At 45.0% G+C, this 23,091-nt stretch overlaps 2 protein-coding genes across 3 annotated transcripts in view; one reads left to right on the forward strand and one right to left on the reverse strand.

Moving 5' to 3' along the window:
• The window catches only part of LOC148319164 (putative E3 ubiquitin-protein ligase HERC1), a 33,963-nt gene extending 14,849 nt beyond the window's left edge, over positions 1-19,114 (reverse strand). For both annotated transcript variants that reach the window (XM_088280989.1, XM_088280988.1), the window contains exons 1-42: positions 18,634-19,114; positions 15,991-16,993; positions 15,786-15,881; positions 15,539-15,721; positions 15,131-15,343; positions 14,601-14,699; positions 14,418-14,514; positions 14,198-14,341; positions 13,993-14,120; positions 13,666-13,810; positions 13,416-13,587; positions 12,719-12,853; positions 12,325-12,490; positions 12,115-12,240; positions 10,351-10,578; positions 10,115-10,267; positions 9,409-9,541; positions 9,023-9,226; positions 8,743-8,946; positions 8,325-8,498; positions 8,052-8,166; positions 7,785-7,902; positions 7,509-7,710; positions 7,087-7,390; positions 6,959-6,992; positions 6,827-6,872; positions 6,038-6,276; positions 5,692-5,877; positions 5,494-5,614; positions 4,934-5,174; positions 4,716-4,870; positions 4,322-4,468; positions 4,121-4,218; positions 3,876-3,971; positions 3,298-3,465; positions 2,693-2,932; positions 2,521-2,604; positions 2,145-2,370; positions 1,818-2,085; positions 830-1,515; positions 502-715; positions 13-182 (exon numbers count right to left, since the gene is read on the reverse strand). In XM_088280989.1, coding sequence (XP_088137115.1) covers positions 13-182; positions 502-715; positions 830-1,515; positions 1,818-2,085; positions 2,145-2,370; positions 2,521-2,604; positions 2,693-2,932; positions 3,298-3,465; positions 3,876-3,971; positions 4,121-4,218; positions 4,322-4,468; positions 4,716-4,870; positions 4,934-5,174; positions 5,494-5,614; positions 5,692-5,877; positions 6,038-6,276; positions 6,827-6,872; positions 6,959-6,992; positions 7,087-7,390; positions 7,509-7,710; positions 7,785-7,902; positions 8,052-8,166; positions 8,325-8,498; positions 8,743-8,946; positions 9,023-9,226; positions 9,409-9,541; positions 10,115-10,267; positions 10,351-10,578; positions 12,115-12,240; positions 12,325-12,490; positions 12,719-12,853; positions 13,416-13,587; positions 13,666-13,810; positions 13,993-14,120; positions 14,198-14,341; positions 14,418-14,514; positions 14,601-14,699; positions 15,131-15,343; positions 15,539-15,721; positions 15,786-15,881; positions 15,991-16,962 — 7,930 coding nt within the window. In that variant the 5' untranslated portion in view covers positions 16,963-16,993; positions 18,634-19,114. The remainder of the gene's footprint in view (positions 1-12; positions 183-501; positions 716-829; positions 1,516-1,817; positions 2,086-2,144; positions 2,371-2,520; positions 2,605-2,692; positions 2,933-3,297; positions 3,466-3,875; positions 3,972-4,120; positions 4,219-4,321; positions 4,469-4,715; positions 4,871-4,933; positions 5,175-5,493; positions 5,615-5,691; positions 5,878-6,037; positions 6,277-6,826; positions 6,873-6,958; positions 6,993-7,086; positions 7,391-7,508; positions 7,711-7,784; positions 7,903-8,051; positions 8,167-8,324; positions 8,499-8,742; positions 8,947-9,022; positions 9,227-9,408; positions 9,542-10,114; positions 10,268-10,350; positions 10,579-12,114; positions 12,241-12,324; positions 12,491-12,718; positions 12,854-13,415; positions 13,588-13,665; positions 13,811-13,992; positions 14,121-14,197; positions 14,342-14,417; positions 14,515-14,600; positions 14,700-15,130; positions 15,344-15,538; positions 15,722-15,785; positions 15,882-15,990; positions 16,994-18,633) is intronic.
• Positions 19,115-19,772: 658 nt separating this feature from the next.
• esm1 (endothelial cell-specific molecule 1) lies at positions 19,773-22,195 on the forward strand. Its single transcript, XM_088280990.1, has 2 exons — positions 19,773-20,593; positions 21,569-22,195. The coding sequence occupies exons 1-2, from the start codon at positions 20,101-20,103 to the stop codon at positions 21,796-21,798; spliced, it is 723 nt and encodes a 240-aa protein (XP_088137116.1). The 5' UTR covers positions 19,773-20,100; the 3' UTR covers positions 21,799-22,195.
• The last annotated feature ends 896 nt before the right edge of the window (positions 22,196-23,091 follow it).

A 23,091-nucleotide genomic window follows, 5' to 3' on the forward strand; every position in this document is an offset into this window, starting at 1 on the left:
ACTTGTTCTTACCCAGGCTGCCTCGGGCCTGCGTGCTGCATGGACCGGGTTCCATGAAGCTGGTCTGCTGCTCAGTGAAGGCATCACATGAGGCCGAACTGGCCAGGCTGAAGCAAGGATGCAGTACAGGCGGGGAGCTGCCCAGTCCGGTGAGGGTGGGGAAGCGAGTTAGCACCATGTGTCTGAAATGAGCCACAAGATTTCCTTTCTTAGTTTTGCTAGTTGAAGATTTTTTTTTTTTGTTTGTTTTTCCTTGTAATTTGATTTTTTTGCTTCTTAGGGGTGGCACAAAAGTCGCATTATCTCTCATGGCTCAATAGCGATACTCCGGAAACAGAAATAGTGTCAAGAAGTGTGCAAAAAAAAATATTTGTTTTCACTTACACACTTCAATTCCATATTAAAGATCTCACAGTTGCTACTTTATAATATCATTCCCGTAAGGAAAATATCACTCTGACATCATATCGCAAGTTATGAATGTTGAACGCTAATACTCACTGAAGGAGGCTTATGGGTAGGAAAGGGTTAAATTGATCAAGACTGTCCGCCTGCAGGTTGGTCGGGAGCGACGAGGCCAGCTCTGTGTTGGACGACGACACGGAGGCACGGTTGGACTGGCCGAAAATGGCCGTGCCTTCCGATCCGACGCTGTACAAAGAGACGGAGCTGGAGGACTTGGAAATGGGCTGGGAGGTGGAGTGTTGGCCCGATTCTGGGGGGAAAAAAATGGCAAGGTCATAACGGAGTTCAATCAGCCCCGCCTAGTTGCCAAGTTATAGTGAGAGAAAATCGCGGAAGGTCAACGTAGCTGATCGAGGTACTGTACCTTTGCGTTCTTTATCCTGCAGTCGACTCAGTGCGCCTTTGTAGATCATGACTTGAGCTCTTTCCAGGTCTGCCAGAGACACTCTCTGCTTTATGGGACAGGGTCGGACCGCCCACTTGACCATGCTCTGTACCACGTACTGCAGCACGGACCTCAGCTCGGCGCTCTCGTCCCATTGCTCGCCACCACTTGCACCGTCTTTGTTCTGGTCAGAGCTGGGACTCGACAAGGTGGAATTCGGCTTGGGTCCGGAGAGCAAATGCGACAACTTCTCGCAGCTGAAAATGACAGCGAGAGATTTCAAGGCGCCCGTGAGAAGGTAGGAGACTTTGACGGCTCTCAGCTCCAAGGCGAAGGTGTTTGTTTTGATTTGAGACATTTGCAGCGGTCTGGTTGCCTCCTCTTTGGCGGACGCCTTCGCATCGTTTTCAACCTTTTTCCAGTCTTCTTCTTCTAAGCATGTGATGTCTTCGACCTCACGCGGGCCGTACGGCATCTCGCCCTCTGCCAGGCTTTCCTGCGACAATTTGCCAGCCGCTGCCGCATGAGCCCCGAGCCAGCCGCGCTCCTCCAGCAACCCCATCAGGTGAATCAGGTCCAGCAGCACCGTTGGTTTGAGGCCTCCCAGTCGCGCCACATCACAGTAGGTGGTGTCGCAGGGCTCAAGCGAAGCGATGGGCGTGTCGCTGGGTGACCAAAAATTTGCGGAGCTTGGTTATTCAGGGAAGGGTTAGCGAGAAGCCACAGACAGCGAGCGAGACCGGGATGGATTAGTGGATTTACAAATGAAGGAGGAGAAAATTAGTAAGATCAAGGGGAGGAAAAATAGAGAGTCACAAGACAAGTGTTATAAAAGACATTGAAATACTCGAGATGGGCTTCAGAAATCAAGAACGGATTTTGGAATACTGGAATTTTATCGGCTTATGTCCGGTGGCGTAGAAACCACAAGAGCAACTAACAGAATTCAAACTTTTATTCGGGATACCTGATCGAGAGGTCGGCCTCCTCCCACTGCAGTTTGGCCAGAGAGCTCCTCTCTTTCAGGACCCCCAACAGGACGGCCCTGCGCCCGCTGGGCTTGTGTAGACACGAGCCGCCAGCCCGGAGACCGCCATCCACGCCTCCGATCAACGCCAGGACGGGCCACACTTCAGTGCACAGAGCAGCGAGCTTGGACTCGGATAAGAGGCTTTGATGAAAGTCTTCCGATGGATCTTTTTCACTGTCATTCTCCTCCGAAGACGAATCGACGCCTGTGGATGCAAGCGCTATGAGAAATTGATGACATGATTTGATCTTAAAATTAACCGACCTGGGGGGAAGCGTCCCAAGTGGTCCTCCTTCAACATGGGTCCAATAAGCTCCAAGTTGGCATGGATGTACTGGTTGATGTGCGGCGTCCACTGATCGCACTGGTGGAGCCGACGCAGGAGCTGTACTGTGGATTCGATGAGGGCCGTGCTCTGCGGGCTGCACAGCGGCTCGCCAGCTAGCAAGTTACTGGGCATGCCTCGCATCTGAAGGTCCTCCAGAGTCACCTGTTAGGAACGCATATGACTGCTTTATGAATCTTTAATCCGCGGCTGATCATCACAGCTGAGGCTAAGCGGTTGAGGTCGCTTGCTTTGTCACCATCATACCAAAAACATTTTAACTGGTGGATAAAAGCTTAAAAAAATATGACATACCTTCTCTCCTGGATTGCTGCTGTAAAATAACACACAAGGGTACAGCTCGGAGGCAACCACACCCTCAAACGCCAACTTTGGCTCCTGGGATAAATATACAGGCATAAAAAAAAAAACGATAAAACATTTACCAATAAACCAGAGGGATGCTACAAATACTCCAAGAGCAGACCTTGTCGTTTTTAGCGAACGACACAGTGTGAGCCTCCATGTCCAGAATGCAGGTGATGGTGTCGCCCTGAGTGAAGGATGGGAGCGTGCGGACCAGCTCACCGCCATGGTACAGGTTGCCGCTGTAGGCGCGATACAACCACATGTCGGTGGTGGTGTGGTGGTTGTAATCGCGGATGGGCCAGCGTGACACGCCCACGCACGTGCCCTCGTTGCCTCTGTGTTCTTTGGCGATGTGGAACTGAGGGAGGTGAGGAAAGTCAGTTACAAACTCAAAAATGCTTTTTATTTATTCATTTTTTAACACATATCGTTTAGTAGTACAGTACCTCTTTTCAGATTTTTTTGTTTTTTTTTACATATTGATCATATTTTTTTTCTCATCAAACCACATCTACCAGGCTTGCTGATGATCTGATCATATGAATACGTTTTGCTGGAGGAGAGAAAAATCTGAAACAGGCAGGATAGGGGCTATCGAGGACAGGCCTTGATGATGCCCTTTGCCTTTCTAAATCATGAGTCAACTGTGATAATTTTTCAGAAAAAAAAATGAGATAAGGATGGGGGCAAATATTTTCTCTGTGGCGCGGTAGGTGTGTTTACCTTCCAAATGAAACATCCAGACGAGATGGCGGTGGTGGCCAGGCCATAACCTTTTCCACCGGTGCCGTGCGAGAGGATGTTTCCACTTTCCAGGGAGCAGCATGTTATCTTATGCGGGTCGAAAGAAAAATCTCCGATGGGAATACATTCGTCATTGCTGCCGGAATTCTACATGAGAAAAAAACAAAAGCAAAGATTTGGACTGTGGAATCCCCAAAGTCGAAACACCAGTACTCAGATTTGTAATTCGACGATTAAAACGCCAGACATTAGCAAATGTATGAAATAATTGGTTAATAAATTATATTTGGATTAATTACAAAAATAAAATTAAAAAAATTAGGCAAGAAATATTATATTGATAAAATAACATTTTATCTGATGCATTGAAATAGCAAATTTTACAAAAAAGGTTTGATATCGCAAAATATTTTATTCATTTGTGACTTTATAGTTCTCGATTTATTTTGAATAATTAGATAAGTGTACTAGTATTATTAAATAATTGGATAATTTATAAAAATATTAATTATAAATTGATTAAAAACTAGCATGGATTATTTAATATTTTATTGTACCTCCGAATCCTTTACAGTCGTCTCCGTATGGGTTGTGTCGGACAGGGGCTCCTCCCACATGTAAACAGACATCAGCTGAAAGAGTTGTTTGACAATCTACAAAAAAAAACAAAAACAAACATAAACACAAACATACAATCATTTACAATTCCTTGCTCACATAATTTACCCAAAAAACAAATGAGCTACTAAATTGCCAACCGATGGTGATTACATGAGGACATACCGTACATCCCATGTCCTACCTTCTTAACATGTTCAGGCTCAGAACAAGCAGGCAACAGTCGTTCCAAAACATGGAAGGCCAAGAGCTTAGTGCGAAGGTTCTGGAAGCATGGTGATCCTGGTGAACAAGCAGCGGCAATTCATATATGAAGTATACCCAGTGCATAAAAGGAATTTTAAAAAAATCATTTTCATTTGCTTTCCACTCGAAATACAATTACCTAAAGAGCACTTGGAGGAAATAATGGCCATGAGTGGGTCGACCCACTTGATGAACGAGGAGAGTGTTTTCATCACTCGTGAGGACAACACGCGTCTGAGGAATACCAAGAAGTCGGCAAGCTGACATTCAAGCACTCGGCTGCTTTCTGATGCAGGAAGAGAACATATAAAACATGACGTGTGTTTATGAAAATGCATTAACAATAACTCCAAGGCACACTTGAATGGAAATCAAAATGAAAAAAAGCTATTTCTTTGTAAATGAAATTCACTACAAGGCAATGCGAGGTGAAGTTTGCACTTACAATAACCTGGTGGCTAAGAAACAAAAAAAAAATAAACAAAATCTCACGGGTTTGTGTCCGGAAAACAGGGCGGGCAACATTTCCATACCTTTTAATCTCAATACGTCGTCCTCCACCTTGTCCGTCATCGTTGATTCTGCCGCTTGCTGCTGATGGAATGCGTGCAATACATTGTGGAGATGCTGACACATCACCTCCATGAGAGAGTGGGAAATCTCGAGAGGGAGGAGATCCTCACAGGAGCTGAAAGCACACCGCTGTTTTGGTCACTCCGGCTCCCTCCTCAAAGAATAATTTGAGTCTCACCTCGAAGTGACGGCAAGGATCTGTAGCAAGCGCGTACAAGACAGCTTGACGACGCCACTCAAAAGTGGACATCCTGACGTGGAGATGGCGAGCCAGCCCTGGTTCATGAGGGCACAACTGTTGTCGGTCAGCATGGAGAGCAGCTCCAAGATGCCGCGTTTGACCACTAGAACCAGGTCCAGCGGCTGGTAGCTAAAGTTCAAGCCAAACATCGTGGCCAGCAGGAGGTGCTGGCATGAACCTGATGACAGATGAAGACAAGCTTATGGATCAGGAAAAATACGCTGAAAATGACATCTCGGTTCCTCGGGGTGCTGGGTAACGACGAATTACGCCGCAGTTTGCGAATGTTACAAGACCAAACTCAGAAAACAGGTGAGCCGTGATTGGTCGTAACCTAATCCCTGAGCGGTAGTGATGTCCTTTTCACTCGACAGCAAGTGGCAAAATGGCTGCCACTTGAGAATCAGAATCAGAATGCTTTGTTTCGAATTGATGATATATTAATGTAAGGACCATTTTTGGGTTGACTTCCCCTTTAACTGGCAGAGGGAACAAACCTGGATGTTTTCTTTCAAGCAGGACCCTCTGTCTGAGGACGTGCACCACTTGCTGGTAAAAAGCATGTGCTGCACATTGCAACTCCCTTTGCTTGTCAATAGCAGCCGAATGAGTGCCAGCCTGAAAATGAGAACATGTATTCCGCATTAATCCGGTTGTGACATGCAAACAATCTCGATTTGTGTGTGGAAAACTACCGTGTAATGGCGCATCTCGTAATGAACCCCCATGTGGGAGCCCATGATTTGCGTTCCCAAGGCGAAGCAGCCAGACAGGAACTGGAGCTGCACCGACTGCAACAAGGTGGGATATTGCGGAGAGCAACTCTTCTCCTCCATCTTGGACAGGAAGGATGACATCTGACGGAAAGCCTCCAGGCGCATCTAACCAAAGGAGACACACCGGAGACCATCCTGTGCACCTTTTCATCAATCAATATAGTGTCTTTTACATTTGGTTGACTTTTTTTTTTTTTTTTTTTTAGCTGATGACAGGTTCCACAGAAAACCCGCAAATAGAAGAAGACAAGTTCACTGTACATACCTCAGCCCTCTGTTGCTGTTGGAGAATGGCAAAGGCTATAGCATTGGGATCAGCCTCAAGGTAAGCCTGGGTGGGCACGGTCAACTGGAGCATGCTCCCGCACACAAACTGGACAGCCTGATCCAAGATCAGCTGGGTGTTGTCGCTGAGGTGGGCCGTGGCCGGGGAGGTCGGGCTGATGCACTGACGCAGGCGATCCCAAGCATCTTTCATGACGTCCAAAGAGCAGAGAGGCAAGGCTTGCAAGGGGGAAAAAAAATAAAACATTATGAATTTTTTTTATTTTAAATCAAATCATGTGCACTACAATTATTAGTACCCCTGATGTTAATACTTTATACTACCGCTTTGCGATTTGGGATCGGACTTCAAAATCATAATAAAGAGCAGTGGCGATGGAGAGACATGAAGATTGTGATTTTTCTCTTGGGCCAAAGCCATGTAATGCTCCGTAATCTACAGTTATGAGGGCAAGGATGCTCACCCTTAATTGTGGTCTTGATCCACAATACATAGACAGACAGAAGGGGAATTGGCTGGAGAGGCAAACAATCACGCTAAAGCAAAAGTCGTGGTGAGACGCATAAGGCTGGGAAACCAGTCACATGAACGGCCAATTTTAAAATACTGACTTTGTGGTTGGAGGCAGAAAGGCAGAGGGGATCCAAGAGATCGTGTCGCAATTAGCTTGAAATCGTAGTGGTCGTTAACGGACTTACTGGCTAGCTGACGAACGTGGTAGCTATAAAGTTAACGATTTGAAATAACTATGGATTAAAACATACTTACCCATTTTATTCTTGTGTGATCCCAAAGAGGTCTTTGAATGGTCAAACTGAAAGAAAAACATGAGGTGTGATGAGAGGAAACAATTATTTGACCAACTTAAAAAAAATAAAATAAAAAAAATAAGACATTTACCTGCTGTCTGAGACCAAAAGACTGTGAAGCAACCCTGGAATATTGATGAAAGAAAACATAGCGTTGGAAAACAGCATTTAAAAAAAAAAAAAAAAAAAAAAAAAAATCAACACAAAGACAGATTTTACCCGCTGCTGGAATTGGATGCCTGACTCTCCACCCTCTCACTGGGTTCTGTCCAGGCAGGGTGGACACCCAGCAGTAGGAAGAGGCAGCGGGACACGAGTAGACGGCAGGCGGCGGGGAAAGGCAAGCTGTCCTCCTCTGAGTCTCTCCGTTTGTCCCACAGCTGTCTGGGCTCGATCTCTCTGTGGGGGCTGACTGGGCTCTCCACGCTGCCCGGCAGTGTGGAACTCCCAAATGACTCATACACGGTCATGTTCTGCTGCACCTGCATGGCCCCACGTGTTGCCATAAAGGACTCCAGGACTTCTGTGCAGATACAAATGTTGTGATGAAATCTAAAATTCTGATGTCCAACTCAAGCTTAAAATGTTCACAACCCAGAGTAGAAGGCGCACAAATGAGATCCGAGGACTGTTTGTCCAACCTGTAAGATCTATACGATTACTGCCCAATGATTCCTCCACTGCGTCATCATGGTCTTGGTTGTGGTTGGCTTCGGGCGGCGGCGGCAGCGGCGGCGGCGGCACCTGCACCTCCCGGCTGCATTGACCGACAGACAACCGTTCGTGTTCTTTCACAACGGGAGCTCCAGGCTCCTCTGATGCAGGACTTTGACACTCAGAAGTCTGCCAACATCCAAAACAACAACATTAAATGTATTCATTTATAATAAGAAATTGATTTATTAAAGCAGCGGTACCTGTTTGGTAGAGGCAAGCACCTGCGAGGTCCTCGGGGAGTTTTTGTGGGCCAACAGAGATATTCTGATTTTATTGACGCTTTCAAAGACGTCTAAGAGCTTTTTGCAGGGCTCATATCTGAAAGGCAACACATCATTGGCATTTCTATGAAAACAATCATCTCTCTCTCTCTCTCTCCGTCCCTCCCTCCCTCCGTCAAGATCTTTTGAAAGCATTTTGTACATATGATGCCCATGAACGCAAGATGACCACATTGTGCTTCTGACCTGTCCTGCCAACAGGCTTTATCTGGTATCCCGGCGTGCTTCAGAAGTGCAGCCAAGCTGCAGCGACAGACAGCCTCCAGCAAAGCGTCGCAAGAAGATCCTCCACTCTCCCACTCTGCTTTCACAACAACAAAGAATTTTGCATTGGTTATAAAATAGTTAGTAAATAAATACTTGCAAGCCAAATTCTTGCCACTTGGAAGTACGTGCGACATTGAACGACAATGTGTATTCGCCGCAAAGACAGGAATAAAAGGACAAACAAAAAGGCACCTCTGCTTAGAGCATACTCCTCCATCTTCTGCAATAAGCACCCAGCGGGTCCTCTGGAGGATCCCAGCGCCACCTCGAGTAGTATCAGAGATTCCTGGTTCAAGCTCAGCTCGGACAGCCTTGAATCGCTGCCGCGCGAGAGCACCGCCTCCGTAAGCCATGCTATGCTGGAGTCTGGGGGACAAATATCAATATGGCACGGATGACTAAACTACACCTTCTTTCTTGAAAAGATATGACTTTATTGGTGTAACGAAATTGTTGTATTCTTTTTATCATAATAAGAATTCAGGGCAAAAAATGTGCTTTTCAATGATATGTTCAATGTGCCGCCACCAGTGTAAAAAAGGTATTTTGATAAATATGGTATTCATGAACTACACATTTTTTATTTTAATATTTATAATAGTTAGCCTACCAAGATCCTCATAGTCCATCTGGAGGCCGTTCCGGAGAAGCACATTGGATAGCCAGAACTCTGAGTTTCTTTCCTGAGGGGAGGGTGGCAGACCTTGCATCATCCCGCCAAGACAGCGTCCGACTGCTAGTGCTACGGAGCGCTCCAGATCCAACAGCCAAAGCCATTTGCACTCCTCCTCTTCCTCCTGATGTTCACTTTTATCTACGTGATATGTCACTGGTCAGCATAAGTGAATATTTAACAAATTGTACAGCATGTAAGCACAAACACCACAGACCTGAAGGGAGTGTCGAGGCCTCTACCTCCAGCTCCTGCTGCTCAAGCAGGCCTGTCTCCGGCAGCAACCGGTTAAAACTGTCCAGGTCCTCCAACAAGTCCAACAAATGGCCAAGCAAAGGCTGAACCGTGCTGAGGGGCAGCAGTAGAAGTGAGTACATGACCTGACACAGCAGGCTGCCTGCCATGGAGTTGTACAACACCGCTGGACAACAGAGAAGGCGGGAGGGGAGAATAAGAACGGACTATAAGAGACATCCACAAAGTGGACATTTTATAGAAAATGTACAATTAATGTCATTAAGATGCCCGACACCCAAATGAGAAAAAACGGTCTAGATAATGGATGGATGCATTTCCTCCAAATAGCTTGAGGCGTGTTCTTACTGTGCAGCTTTTTCATCATCTGCATGTCCATGAAGCTGTCCTTCAACAGCTTGGTTGATCTCCGAAGCGTCTCTGCGGCGCAGGAGAACATCAAGTGGAGATGCTCGACGAGTAATTTTACATTGCTGTCATCCTAAAAGGCAGTGAGAACAGCGGGCGTCAACGTGCATGATCCATCAAGCTAAGTGTTGGGTTGTCCCAATATTCAGTGACGAACTGATTCTTAAAAACGTTCTGGAATTTCATCAGTCTAACATGATACTCAATGTTAAGTTGGACTTACTGAATTTCTCTACATGGCAGGAATCAGTACGTTGGTGTTATTAGTTTGCACAAGGAGTAAATGCAACACAAGGAGAGTTTGGTGCAACAAAATAGAAGATAAAGCAAAATGATTAATCCAATATGGAGTCTAATTCTTCATAGGAAAAAGAATTAAGTTAAAACTACAAAAGTATAAAAGCAATGAGATAGATTTTTTTTCAGGATTTTTTAGAATAAATTCCTAATCCCGCCCAGGGCCAACACACGCCTACAAAACCACGAAATTGTGAGTAGGGGAGTTTTAAAAAAAATAGGATTTCATTTAAAATAAATATGCAAATCTGCAAATGCCAATTTATGTTTACTGTAATCCCTGATGGGAAAATTATGAAATCACACTCAGCGGTAGATATGCACATCACATCCATACACAATATAGTACCTCGGGGCTGAAGTGGATGTAGCAATGGGCAAGCATGTGTTTGTGAAGTCCGGAGAGAAGCTGGTGAAAGTGCGAGGGCGGCTCCGACTCTCGTTGACTATCACTCGATAGCAGCTTATCACTGTTTTTCTCCAATTCCCCGAATGCTCGCTCCTATACGAACACACCCAACTTTGTCATGATGCACAGAAATCATCTCGCGATTGCTTTCAAAGGGCAACAGAGTTTGTTCATACCGTGTAAAAGCCAATACTGAGCAGAAGGGTTCTGAGAAGCACCTCCGCTAGGTGAAATGGGTCATAAGCTTCGGATGACGAAGAGGACGAGGAAGGCGGTCGGGCAGATGGGGCGGGCGTCAGAGGTGGCACGAGGTTCGCCACGTCTCCGAAACTGCTGAAACCCAGCAGGGACGCCATGTGACTCTGGTCCTGGAGGCTGCTGAGGACCATGTCCAACTGCAGACGCTGGGAAATGCACACATATTGTAAATAAACTTGGGATATCTGAAGCTTTTACGCGGTAAACATGACTTTATTTATTTATTTAAATTATTAATTAATTTTTATAATTATCTAGATATTTATTATTTCAATTGTATTTATTTATTTATTTATCAAATCATAATATCTTTTATTTGAAAGTATATGTGATTTTAGGATCGTAATTTACGGCTCCGTTCTAAAAAGAAAAAAAATGTGTTCAAGAATTTGTTCATATTTTTGTACTGCATTTATATTATGGCTTTTAAAAAGGCTATTCTAATACTTTTGAATTTTTTTTGCAATAATTCTCATAAAATGATAACATCAGTTCACCAAAACAATCTGATTTTAATCTCATAATATTACAAAAAAAATAATAAAGTTGAACAAAAAGTTAGTCACGTCTGTTACCGCCTACTTCAAAGCAAACGAATCACCGTGTAACCTCTCCTCTTTGGCCGACGAAGGTCTGCTAATTCTCAGACTCCTGATAAGTAGACTTATTTTGGCACCCGAGAAGTCCCTTCAGACAATTTGTTGTGAATTCAAGCCCTAAATTGTGACATGCACAAAGGTTTAAAATCGACAAAGGGATTGGGTCTCACCTGAAACTGAGGGGTGACGGCTACTTCGAACATTTGCATGTCGGAATCAATAAAAGAACTTCCCGTTTATCTCCTCGCTCTGTCCTGACCTCTCTTGTGAAACTCTCCTGTGCAATCTCGTTCCCGGTCTCTCCTGAACAACACGCTCTCCTGATCAGATGCGTGCTTACGTATAGGGCACACCTTAAAAATAAATAAATAAATAAAATACTTGTTCTCTGGCAACCTTTCGCCGACTGGAAAGCCTTAGTTTTGCTCTCGCCTCACCACTATAGGAAAGATCTCCAATTTTCTTGGCTCTAGGGTTATCGTTCCAAATCACCAAACACGCGGCAGGTTTGCCATGACAGTCCGGCAGCACAGAACACAAAAAAAAAATCCCCAAACACATGTAGTGCTTCTAGAGGCGATCTGGGTTACTGCAGGCATTACGCCTGAGTCGCTATTAATTACTTATACTCTTGTGAGTGACAGATTTGCGCTTCAGTGTTGAACTTTTGTTAACTTTTCTCTTTGAAGGTATGAAGGTAATCTCATGAATTCAGATGCGGCCCCTGGAAGAAGGCGCCATCAAGGCTGACACTATTTATGCACAGAAGAGATACTTTCTCACATATATTTCTCTCACATCTCTGAGTCATTTGCACAAACTCCCAGGCGATGCTGAACTGGCGGTGTGATTTTTCTCTAATCCCTGAAAAACATTCTAAATAGGCTAAATGATGCCTTTCGGCTGAATGTGGACCAAAAATTATCCACAGGTACACTTCCCGGAAGGCTACTCTTGCAGAATATTGGGTACTTAATATATTCCATATTTTCTTCCATTTGTACTCAGGGTGTGTGTGTGTGTGTGTGTGTGCATACTACTTATCCCAAAACGTTTGTCCGTATAGCAGACAATTGCACTTACTTGCCCTTTGGAGAGAACATTTAAACTCTGCGGGCCCTGAGGTAGGAGTGAGAGGAGCAGCTCTGTCCGTTCCCTCAGTGGAGGCAGCAGCAGCGAGGCGCCGATGGAGAGTGTGTTTATAACCGCCTGCGTACATAGACACAAAAAAAAAAAATGTATATACTGTATGCCCTCCGTCCATTTGACTAACATCATGACAAGCAAATGTACCTGTTGTATGGAGTCGGGCATCTTGGTGTCTATGAGCCTGAAGAGTAGGTTCCGGAGGGGCCTGCCCTGAGCGCCCAACACCATCGCACCGGTCCCCCCGGCGTGAGCCAGCGACAAATGGATGGAGAGCAGCTTCATGCAGAGCAAAATGAACTGATGATGCTCCCTGCGGTAACATACAGAGAGTGCGTCTTATGTGACCACATCCGGCCCGCTACATCAATTATTCCGTGACATCTGCTTAAAACTATCCATGAAAATGATAATAAACAAAAACCAATGGAGAAATTTGCGTCCTCACACAAAACATAGTAGCCAGCACCTGGGCACTGCTTCAGTTTCACCCGATAAACACAATTCTCACCAATCAATTCCGGCATTACCGTAGACATACCGTTTGGATAAGAATGGCGGTGGGGGAGCATCGTCCCCGATGCCGTTGCAGTAGCTTTCGAGGAAGCTGCGCAGGTAAGTGAAGGTGCTCTCCTCCAAATCCACACAGAAAGGCCGGTGCCACGCCACCAGCTGCCTGGCAAAAGACACACAAATTCACTTACTGACAGATCGGTGTTGTTATAAGAAAAAATGGGGACCATGCATCAATTTATAAAATGTGACTCAGACCGCGTACATGATGAGGGAAAACATTTCTGTGTGTGCTCTTAAAGTGTATGGTGTAGCGCCTATTTAGTATAAATTTGTATAAATTAGAGAAAATCAAAAGCACATTTTCCAAATAAAGGGGCCAAGCGTGCATGCTTCGAGCTGTTTGTGACTCACAGTTGAAGTTTACTATAAAACTGAAGAGAATTAAATATTGCACATTCAAAAACCAAAATGTTCAACCCAACCAGATAATTTCACCTCACAAAAGTCGGCTAGCTTCATGCTAACATACAACTAGAAATGCTATTGATGGGCTAATGTAAATTAGCATATATAATTTACGGAAGTATTAGAAAAAAAATGTCAACAAACACACAGGTTTTTATTTGTCTGAAATGTTTCGCAATGTGAAGAAAGAGAGGAGGAGAGCTTACACTTGGAATTTACACTTGTCAATCTGTGTAGATCCCACTTCAGAAATCTACCTGTCAGTCGGTACCGCAGTCCAAGCCAAGCTATGGGAGGTTCCTGCCGTGATCTGCTGAATGGACACCCCTTCCAGGCCAAGCACTTTTTTGGGTTTGGTAACAGGCGTGGACGTGTGGCCTTGCCCACACTGGCCCATGGTGTTGTTGCCCCAGGCGTAAACTTCATTCTCTGCGTAGAAAAGCAACACAACATACTCATGAGAAAGCGAGAAGTCATGAAAGAAAAGCGGGTCACTCTTTATCGTACCGTGTGACAGCGCCAGGCAGTGGCTGTCCCCGCATGAGATGTCGATGACCTTGGTGATGCTCAACTCCTCTATGAATCGGGGTCTTAGGGAGGTCATCTCGGATGAGCCGCACCCTAAACACGAGCCGCAGCCCCACGCGAACACCTTGGACGGATACAGGCGATCATTCTATCGTCTGGCTGCAGTAGCAATTCCAGAAAAATACTGTTTCAACGCAGAACTAAAACTTGGAGTTATTTTGTGTTTCCACTGAAAAGTTGTCAACCTCGCCACCATGTTCTCTTCACTTCTCTCACCAATTGAAATCGTCAAAGCCAGATTCTCACCTGTCCCGCAGAGGTGAGCGCTAGAGACGACTGACTCCCAGCGCACACTTTCCTGATGATGCATCCGTGCAGCGCTTCTATGATCTTGGGCCGATATACTCGGTTAGTGTCGCCGTGGCCGAGTTTACCTGCAAAGGGCGGCAGCTACGTTAGGGCACCAACGCCACAGCAGTAACACCGGGTGTGTTGATCGTGACGAGCGTACCGTTATCGCCTCCTCCGAAGGACCACACGGTACGTCCATCCTGAGCCACGGCGATGGTGTGCGAGCTGCCGCACGCTACCTGGCCCACGCCGCTGATGTCCTTCACCAGCGTGGGCGTGTTGCGGCTTTGGCTGTCACTATGGCCTGCGGGATAAATTGGGAAAGATGGCGGAGTGATGCTAACATGCGACAAGAGTGAATGTAAAATAAAGACCCGCACCAAGTCTGCCAAAATCCCCTTCGCCCCATGTGTAAAGCTCGCCGTCGTTGGTCACGGCAGCACTGTGCCGGTAGCCGGCAGACACGCACACGACAACCTGGAATAGAGGCGGGGAAAGTGCACGTCAAAATGTATGTAAAAATGTATCATCGGCCCATTTCTCCAGAGAGCGCATTTCCTCACTTTGCCTGATAGTGGGCCTTGGATGATTTTCGGATATTTCTGCGTAGCACTGTTGCTGTGACCAAGTTTTCCATATTCTCCGTCACCCCAGCTGAACACCTAAAAGAAGTATTTTCAAAATCTTTCAAATAGTTATTGCAGTGACTTGTGAGTTTTATTGCAAACCAAATAATTCTTCCCCATTGAAATGAACTTAAATGCCATTAATCCGTTCCATCCCCCAAAACAAATCACAATTGTTCACGAATTTTCAAAAAACAATCAAATCTAATAAATGTGAATGTAAATAAATGTATTATATATATAAAGTTCTTTATTAAGTGTAATAGTGTAAATTGAGATAAGACAGGGTTAGGAGGAGGATAAAGTCTCGGATTTGGTCGCCAATCGTAGTTCATAACAAATCCTCTAATCATTCAATCTCATTTTTTTATTTCTTGCAGCAGCACCTGGATCATTTTGGTCATGATAACTGTGATATGGACATCTTGTTTATCAATGTTAAACGTATATTCCACATATTCTCTGACCTCTCCCTCCATGGTGATGGCCAAAGTGTGACCGTCTGATCCTTTAGAGGACGACACCTTCTTCATGTTTCTGTGAGGCTCCAGCACCAGTTTCTTGGGCATGGACTGGTTGTTGGAGTCGCCCAGACCCAGGCGGCCGTAGCTGCCTTTCCCGCACGCCTTGACGGCACCATCCGCCGACACGGAGAAAGTACAGTACTGTCCAGCCTCAATCTGAAAAAAAAGGCATGAGCGCAATAAATTCCATAAAAGGTAGCGAGTTGCCAGGGGCATTATTCGTGTCCACTCTACTATTTTCGACGATCACCGACAGACCGGCCTCAATAAAGCAGTTCATGGTCATGACATGGACATGTTCAGGATTGTTTTGGTCTTGGCAGAGATCTGTTATTGTGCTTAAAGCCACACCATTTGGGCGTCGCTGAAGCCCTGCGTGGGTTTGGGCAGCAAGATTTTCTCCAGCGTTCCTTCCGCCAGCTGATGACTGCTGTTGCTGCCCCACACATACACCACGACGGCTTCGCTGCTGGATCCGGAGGCGTCTGTGTCGGCGCTGCAGGAGCACAGGCAAAAGGATGCCAGGTTACAGATCTGCAAAAGACAGGTAGAGAGTGAGTGCCTGGAAAGCTTTTAGGAAAAAGACGGACTCTTATACCTCCTCAAAGAGACAGAGGGCCGCCTGAGAGAGACGGCAAAGTCCGTCCGTGTCCTTTTGGAGCACTGGAATGTTGATGGAGTCTCCATGGAAACCCTGGAAGTGGATAATATGTTGTTACCACATTCCTTACTCAAAAGAAACTGTAATATGTATGCAATATTTCGAATGAATTATTATAATGATACATTAAATTGTAGCCTACCGAAAAATGTCTCATCTGAAGGAGAGTTTGATGGATGAAGTCGAATCCCACACCAGCTGCTTGCTGTGTGCTCAGTGCGGAGGAGGAAGACGGCGCAGAGGTGCGCAAGGACATGGAGGCCGCCAAAGCCACCTCCACCCACTCCAGCAGAAACTTGAGCGAGCCTCTCTGCATGGCCAGGCCAAGCAGCAGCTCCAGGGCCAACCGACGACCCGTCAGATCGGCGCCGTCACTCCCACTACTCGCCGACGTCTTCTTCAGAAAGTTGGCTACCTGTGTCAGGCAGTCCAACCCGACGGAGGGGATCTTGCTCTCATTGGCCAGAGAAAGCGGAGGCAGTGACGCCAGCACGGAGGAGGCGGTGGCCAGAACGTCGTTGCACAGCATCGACTCGGGGTGTTCAGATGCTGCGTACCTCCAGTTCTGCTGCAGCAGTGAGAAGAGCAGGCTCAAACCGGTCCGTACGCCCATCTCGATCAAAACATCCGTGCCCGACTTGACCTTGGGCAGCGCCCCTGGCAGGCACGGCTCGGAGGCCAGCTCAAGATGACCGCATTCCGCACCGCTCTCGGTGGCCTGAGAGGGAATCTGCGTGCGGAAGTTGTCATGGTACTTTGTGTGAATAGCATAGAAGATCCTCTGCAGCGCCACCAGCCGGTGGTGGAGACCCTGCGTGTAGCGGGTCTGCGTTAGCATGCGGCGAGCCAGCCATCGTTGACTTTGCAGCAGCAACAAAAGATACTCCTCCTTCTCGGCGGCGGCGCACGACTCGCATTCAAAGTCGGGTAGCCGAGGGCCAACGAGTTCCTGGACGGGCTGGGCCAGACTCACCACCTCCTTGTTGTGGAGGAGCCTGCTGTAGAGGGCAGCCGCCCCATGCCTGGTGGCTGTCTGCATGCTGTCCTCCGCCGCCCAGGAACTGTTGAGATGTTCCTGCCACTTGAGCAAAACATGGGTCTGAGAGGTCATCATGTCTGAGCATTATCTTCACCCTGATGAGCACCTGAAAGACGAGGAGAAACGGGAATTTAGATTGTGGATGTACATCTGGAGCCTTAGTAAACTTGAGACTAAAAGATCTGTTTTTGGACTTGCACCTCAAATGTGTGGTGTGAAGTGACAAAGCTTGAGATGTCACATATAGGTTAGAAAAAAGAAGGCAAACATGAAGAGGTGCGAGTGAATCAACCAGAGAAATGACCCGTTGATGAGACAGGATCAAAGTCTCAGGTCATGGGCTACGTGACACGAGCTGAAAAGACAGAGGGAACTCCAAGCACGTTTGCAAGCCTCTTCTACCGGAACGTTAAGGCTATACGGTTTCCAGTCTGGACAAAAATAACCAACAGTGATACGGTCAAGTCAGCTAGCAGCCACCGCAAGCAAAATAAAACCAGCTAACCCTCTGTAATTCAAATGTAGTCAATGTATTGAAGTGACTATTTTAAGGAGCCAAATCTGTGACTGATTTAAACCACGTTATTAAATTAAATATGACATTTTCATAGTGGTGTAAGACTTTCTTTTCTGTTACGCCTCCAATAAACAGGGGGACACGGCTCGTGGATGGAGAATCACATTATTTCACTAAAATAAGAATAATGAATCTGAAATTAACTGTAGTTATTCAGTCTAGCCCCTTCACTCACACAGAACAGACCCTCACACAATTGGATTTGAAGGCCTTGGATCAATAGTATGTGCTACTGGTATTATTAAATCTGCCTGGCAACACAAGCCAGATGAATTCTGATTGGATAAAAACTTGCACCTAAAAATACAAGTGGGAAAGCTCTTGACTTCCCAGAAGTCACTCAATCAGCATCAGTGAGCTGCACTATTGGCTAACGGAAGGTCGGACTGAAACGGTTAACCATGCATGGCAAACTATGATAAAATATTAAACCCGCGAGTCAAACATTGAATTGTGTTTACTCTTGCATGTGTAATGAGTGAGGTTGTTAATGTTAACGATTTGTAAGGCGGAAAAACATTATTGTTTTCATGCATGTGTATTTATTTTTTACAATACTATAATAATACTAGTGAAGATTTTTATTTCATCCATCTATTTTATATAGGTCTTGTCCTCATAAGAATCATGGGTGAACTGGAGCCTCTCTGCTGACTGTGGTTGAGCTGTGCAAAATAGCACAATACAGCGAGAAAATCCATGCAAACACAGGTAGAACATGCACACTTGAGATTCAAACCAAGAACCTCAGATCACTGTGGAAGACGCGTTAACCACTAGTCACCATGCTGACAATGACAATGACATTTTCATGTCATTTTATCACGAGTTGGAGGTTGGATTTTTTTCCTGTGTGGGTTATGGAATGAAGCAGAACCCATCCAATAACTTTAGTTGAAGGATCCCCTTACTAGGACGTGGGCCATGAGGAGGAGTGAGAGGGGTGGGTGATAGTACGGGGGGCGCCCTGTCGCCAGGGCAACGCCACTAAAAAAATGGAGCAGCATGTGCGATTGACTGATTTTATGCAGCCTCATGCAAAGATGCGTGTGAATGAGCATCCATGCTGGGGTCATTAGCTGACTTGATGGTACAGCATATTAGCAAGACATGACCCACCCATTACGGAGGATAAAACCCAACACACCGGTGACATTGCGGCGACTCACCTCGGCGACACAATGGATAACACCGTACCCGCAATCCGAGTTTTTCCGGGTCCCCCGAGCGAGCTAACGCGGGGCAGGGCTGGCCACACTGCGGCTGTCAGGGCGAGCCAAACGAGCCCTCCTACTCGACTGTGTGGCTGGGTGACAGCTGGCGGCAAAACAAGCCCCCCTTATCGGTGACGTCCAGACGGGCGTGTGACGATGGCGCTAACGTGTGCATGTTAGCTTCCCTACATTTTGGACGTTTCGTAGCTTGAAACCGCTGCGGACATGTTTGCTAGCTCGGGAGCACCGCCGGCGAACCGTCAGCGCTACCTGTCCCGTTAGAGGGAGCTCCTACTCGGATAAAAAATATCATGCCCCGGCTTCTCCCTCGCCTCCTTTTCTTCTTCTGAGGTTATATCAGCTGAAGGGCGCCGGCGTCGGATGACTACCTTACCGCCATCTTGTGTCTCACCATTGTCCAACTCCGCCTCATCTTCATTGATTATCATCGTCATCATCATCTTCGGGCTGGTCAATCTCTCTGTGTTTTATTTTAATCAGGTCAAAATGATAGCTCGCTGACGTTAACATATTTAAATAATCGTGCAATATGTACAGTAAACATATACATGCCGAAATTATGATTTATAATAATGATATTAGTAATAAGAATTCAGTTGTATGTGTGTGCCATCTTGAGGAAGAAAATGTATTTTTTCTGGCTGTCACTATACCCTGCTGGCATAGATTTAGTATGTGAAGACTGGGAAGGGTTTTGAAAAAAAAAAAAATTACACCAAAATGATTGCAATATTCCGAATAATGAAAAATGCAAGCCTGCTAGACAGAATGCTGTGAATGTTTACACAAGCACTTTCAAAGATCAAACTATACATCAACTTAGTCACATGAGTATCTCAAGTGCTCCTTTTTTAGATTGGACAAGACTTTCTTCTGAGCACAAAAATAAAAAATAAAAAAAAAACTTGAGCGCCCAAACTAGGGCCTGAAAGCCATTTGCGGACTGCCATCCATTTTTCAGCGGTCCGTGTCAAACACTAAAAATTACATGTGGCATGGCTCACAGGGCTCGTTAAAAAAAAAGGAGGGGAAGGGGGATGGTGTGAATTTGGGCAGAGTGAGAGGGGAGGGTGTCCGAAAAATGAGTGCCACTAATACTAATAAAATGGTTTATATTAATGTATAGCTTTACTAGTTATGCTAAGAAACAAATAAAGTATTTACGACTACAATAATAACACACCCCAACATTTTCACCTTGATTGGGGAAACAGCACCCTCTAGTTGAAAAGCAGCCCGTGGAACGCTAACGACAACCGCGCTTGCTCGGTCTCCTACAAAAACAAAGCAAAGATAACTTGTGGCATGACATCACGTGGATTTCAGTTCCTGGATGACGACTCGGCGCTAATCCCATGCACTTCCACGCCGGATCTCTAAAAAAAAAAATAGGGGAGCGGAATGAGGAAATTGACGAGAGCGAAGTGCAAAACAAACTTGTTGGATGCCGTGAAAAGCTCTCCGGCTGATGCTCGCGTCCTCACTCCCACCCGAGTCCCTCGCAGAAGCGCTCGTCCACCTCCGCAGCATCTCCTCATCAGCATCACCACCTCCTCCTCCTCCTCCTCCTCGCCAGCCATGTCTCTCTTGCTGCTCACGGTGCTGACCTCGCTGTTCACCCACAGCGCCCACGGCGCCCAGACGTGGAGCTCCGGCGTCAAGTACGCCGTCAACTGTCCGTACAGGTGCGACGCGGGGCGCTGCGGGCCCACGCTCGGTTGCGCGCGCACCGTGCTGGACGACTGCGGCTGCTGCCGGGTGTGCGCGGCCGGCCGGGGGGAGCACTGTTACCGCACCGTGTCCGGCATGCACGGCGTCAAGTGCGGACCGGGCCTCTTCTGCGAGTTCTACAAGGACGAGGACGACTACGGGGACGAATACGGCGTGTGCAAAGGTAACGTTTCACTGCGTGGGACATATTGCGCCAAAATATTGCGAGATGCAGCCAGTGTTATTGACATCTTATGTCCATTTGATTTTGTTGCCTTGTCTCCCTAACTTTATGTAAATGCACACAGGACACTTTATTAGGGACACGTGTATAATTAATTGAGGGGCGGGGGGTCTGCCCATGTACAAATAAATTATAATAGTTCTACAATGAGATGAATTAAAAAGGCAAGTGTATTAGAACGTGTCAAATATTAAAGTAATTTAATATATTGTGTTCAAACATTAGAAACATGTAATATGTTAATGCTCCCAATTGTCTAAAATATGAAAAATAAATTCAGCATTTTCAACTTTTCAATTCAACATTTTAATCCATGTATATTTAATTAAACAAATATTTGTATATTTTTATGTATCTTTCCTATTATATGTAAAATATATGTTTTTCATATTTCAATGGCTTTTTTTTTTATCCCAACCACCCATTACCTATCCCATTTATCCTCAATCTAATCTTTGAATCCAAATATTTGACTGTTAAAATAAGAAAACTCTTCTCATGTGGCACTCAAATTACTCAAAATTATTAGAAACTGCTATTTCAAACAAAATATATTTCATAAAACATAAACAGCGTGAATATTTAAATGTTTGTCTTATTGAAAATAATTTATTAAAACTATTGGATTTTTCTAAACAATGTGTAATAATTCATTAGAAAATGTTTCATCTTATAATATAAAAGTTTAGTCTTTGTTTGTAAAACATTTGTTTAAATGCGATTTCTGCTCATTTGATCTATTTTGCATAAAATTCCAAAATTTAAAAATAATATGCTACTAATGATTTTAATCTGAATCTTCTATTCCAATATTGAACTTTATGAAGTGGTCCAGTGGCCTCCGCATGGATTATTTGTTTAAAAATCAATCAATATCTAAACTTAAGTCTTATTATTTGTTTTGTCTCCTCCCAGACTGCCACTTTGGCACCTATGGCATGGAGTGTCGTAAAACGTGCGGCTGCAAAGGCGGCCTGTGTGACAGGGAAACAGGTGCTTGTCTCACCCTCCGGTTCTTCGCCAAATTGGCCGGCAAGCTCAAGACGGAGCCTCAAGGTGGAGAGGAGGGTTCAGGAGAGCTTCAGTTCTCGGATCAACTGGCAGCAAATATATCCAACGCTTCCAAGCGGCTCAACCCTCGCTGACCAGTGCATTCAATCATTTCTACATTCATTCAGTCCATCACTCAGTCAGTGGAAATGTAGCATTAACTTATAAATCAACAGACAGGCCTTATTTTATTCTCATCTTCTTGACTGCATGTTGATTTTATTTATATGGTTGATAATATCACCTTTTTTTCCCTTGATTTTCCAAATGTATAGTGTGCCTTCAAGTGAGAGAATAGAATGTATAATTTTTTTCATAGTCATTGTACTATATATATCATTCATCCCTATTGTATTTGTACTGTATAAAAGATCTAAACATGTAAAGAATGGCATTACAATTAAATCCATAGTAATCAAAGAGTGTTGTTGTTTGTTAACATGTTTCTGGAAGCGTCTTCTGCATTTCATTTATAGTTATCATTCATTATTGCTAAATTAGGTTGAATAATAAATCGTGAAAGGTGCAGATTATATTGTAAATAATAGATTTACTTTTTGTATAAACCTGGAGTCACTCTCTTCAAAAATAAAAAACAAGTCCAAAACCTTGCTGTGCTGAAAGATTTGGATCTGACCTGTTCTATCAAATCAATTCCCAAAATATTCTTCTGACTGGACTCCCTCAAAAGATCACCAAAGAGTGCCGCTTATTCCGAAAAGCTGCATCTCAGGTTCTGACCAGCACAAAGAGATCAGAACATATTTCTGCAATTCTAAAATTGGCATTTTAAAGTTCAGCGACCGGTCTATGAATCACTGAATGGTTTAGCTCCAAAATACATTCAAGAAATATTAACGGCGTATAAGCCAAGATGCAAACTTTGAAGACCCAAAGTTTGAAGCAAACATGGTAAAGCATTGTTAAGTGTTTTGCTGCTCACAAATGGAAGAAACTGCCAACAGAAGTCAAGTCAGCCCAACGGGAGAATATTTTTAAATCAAGGTTAAGCCCCGCCCCCGCCCCCCCCCCCATACAGACTTATTTTTTAGTAATTTTGTCTCTTTTAGAGCACTATAAAATCTTTTCTCTATCTTTTATTTCTACTATATATGATTTTTGTATTTTTTGTATTATCGATGTAGCCCACGAGCCTTACAGGTTGCCCTATCGGTATAGTTTAAGATCATCATCTGTAATCCATATCGCAGCATGACAACAATATTTAATATTCACAGCATATTTTCATCACCGTCTATTCCAATTCTCTCCCCCCCAAAAAAGTACGAAATGCTCTGGAATTCCACTACGGTGTTAAAGCCTTATACTTCAGACTCTTTAAATAACGTACGCTAAAAATGTTTGCGCACCATTCGGCGTGTTTATTT

This window comes from Idiotropiscis lumnitzeri, chromosome 18 (assembly GCF_059441095.1).
Source record: "Idiotropiscis lumnitzeri isolate Australia: NSW breed Sydney's pygmy pipehorse chromosome 18, RoL_Ilum_1.0, whole genome shotgun sequence".
Taxonomy (NCBI): Eukaryota; Metazoa; Chordata; class Actinopteri; order Syngnathiformes; family Syngnathidae; genus Idiotropiscis; species Idiotropiscis lumnitzeri.

Coding starts and splice junctions, on each gene's coding strand:
- esm1 (XM_088280990.1), top strand. CDS start 20,101: ATGAGGAAATTGACGAGAGCGAAGTGCAAAACAAACTTGTTGGATGCC. Junction 20,594..21,568: donor CGAATACGGCGTGTGCAAAG/GTAACGTTTCAC, acceptor GTCTCCTCCCAG/ACTGCCACTTTGGCACCTAT.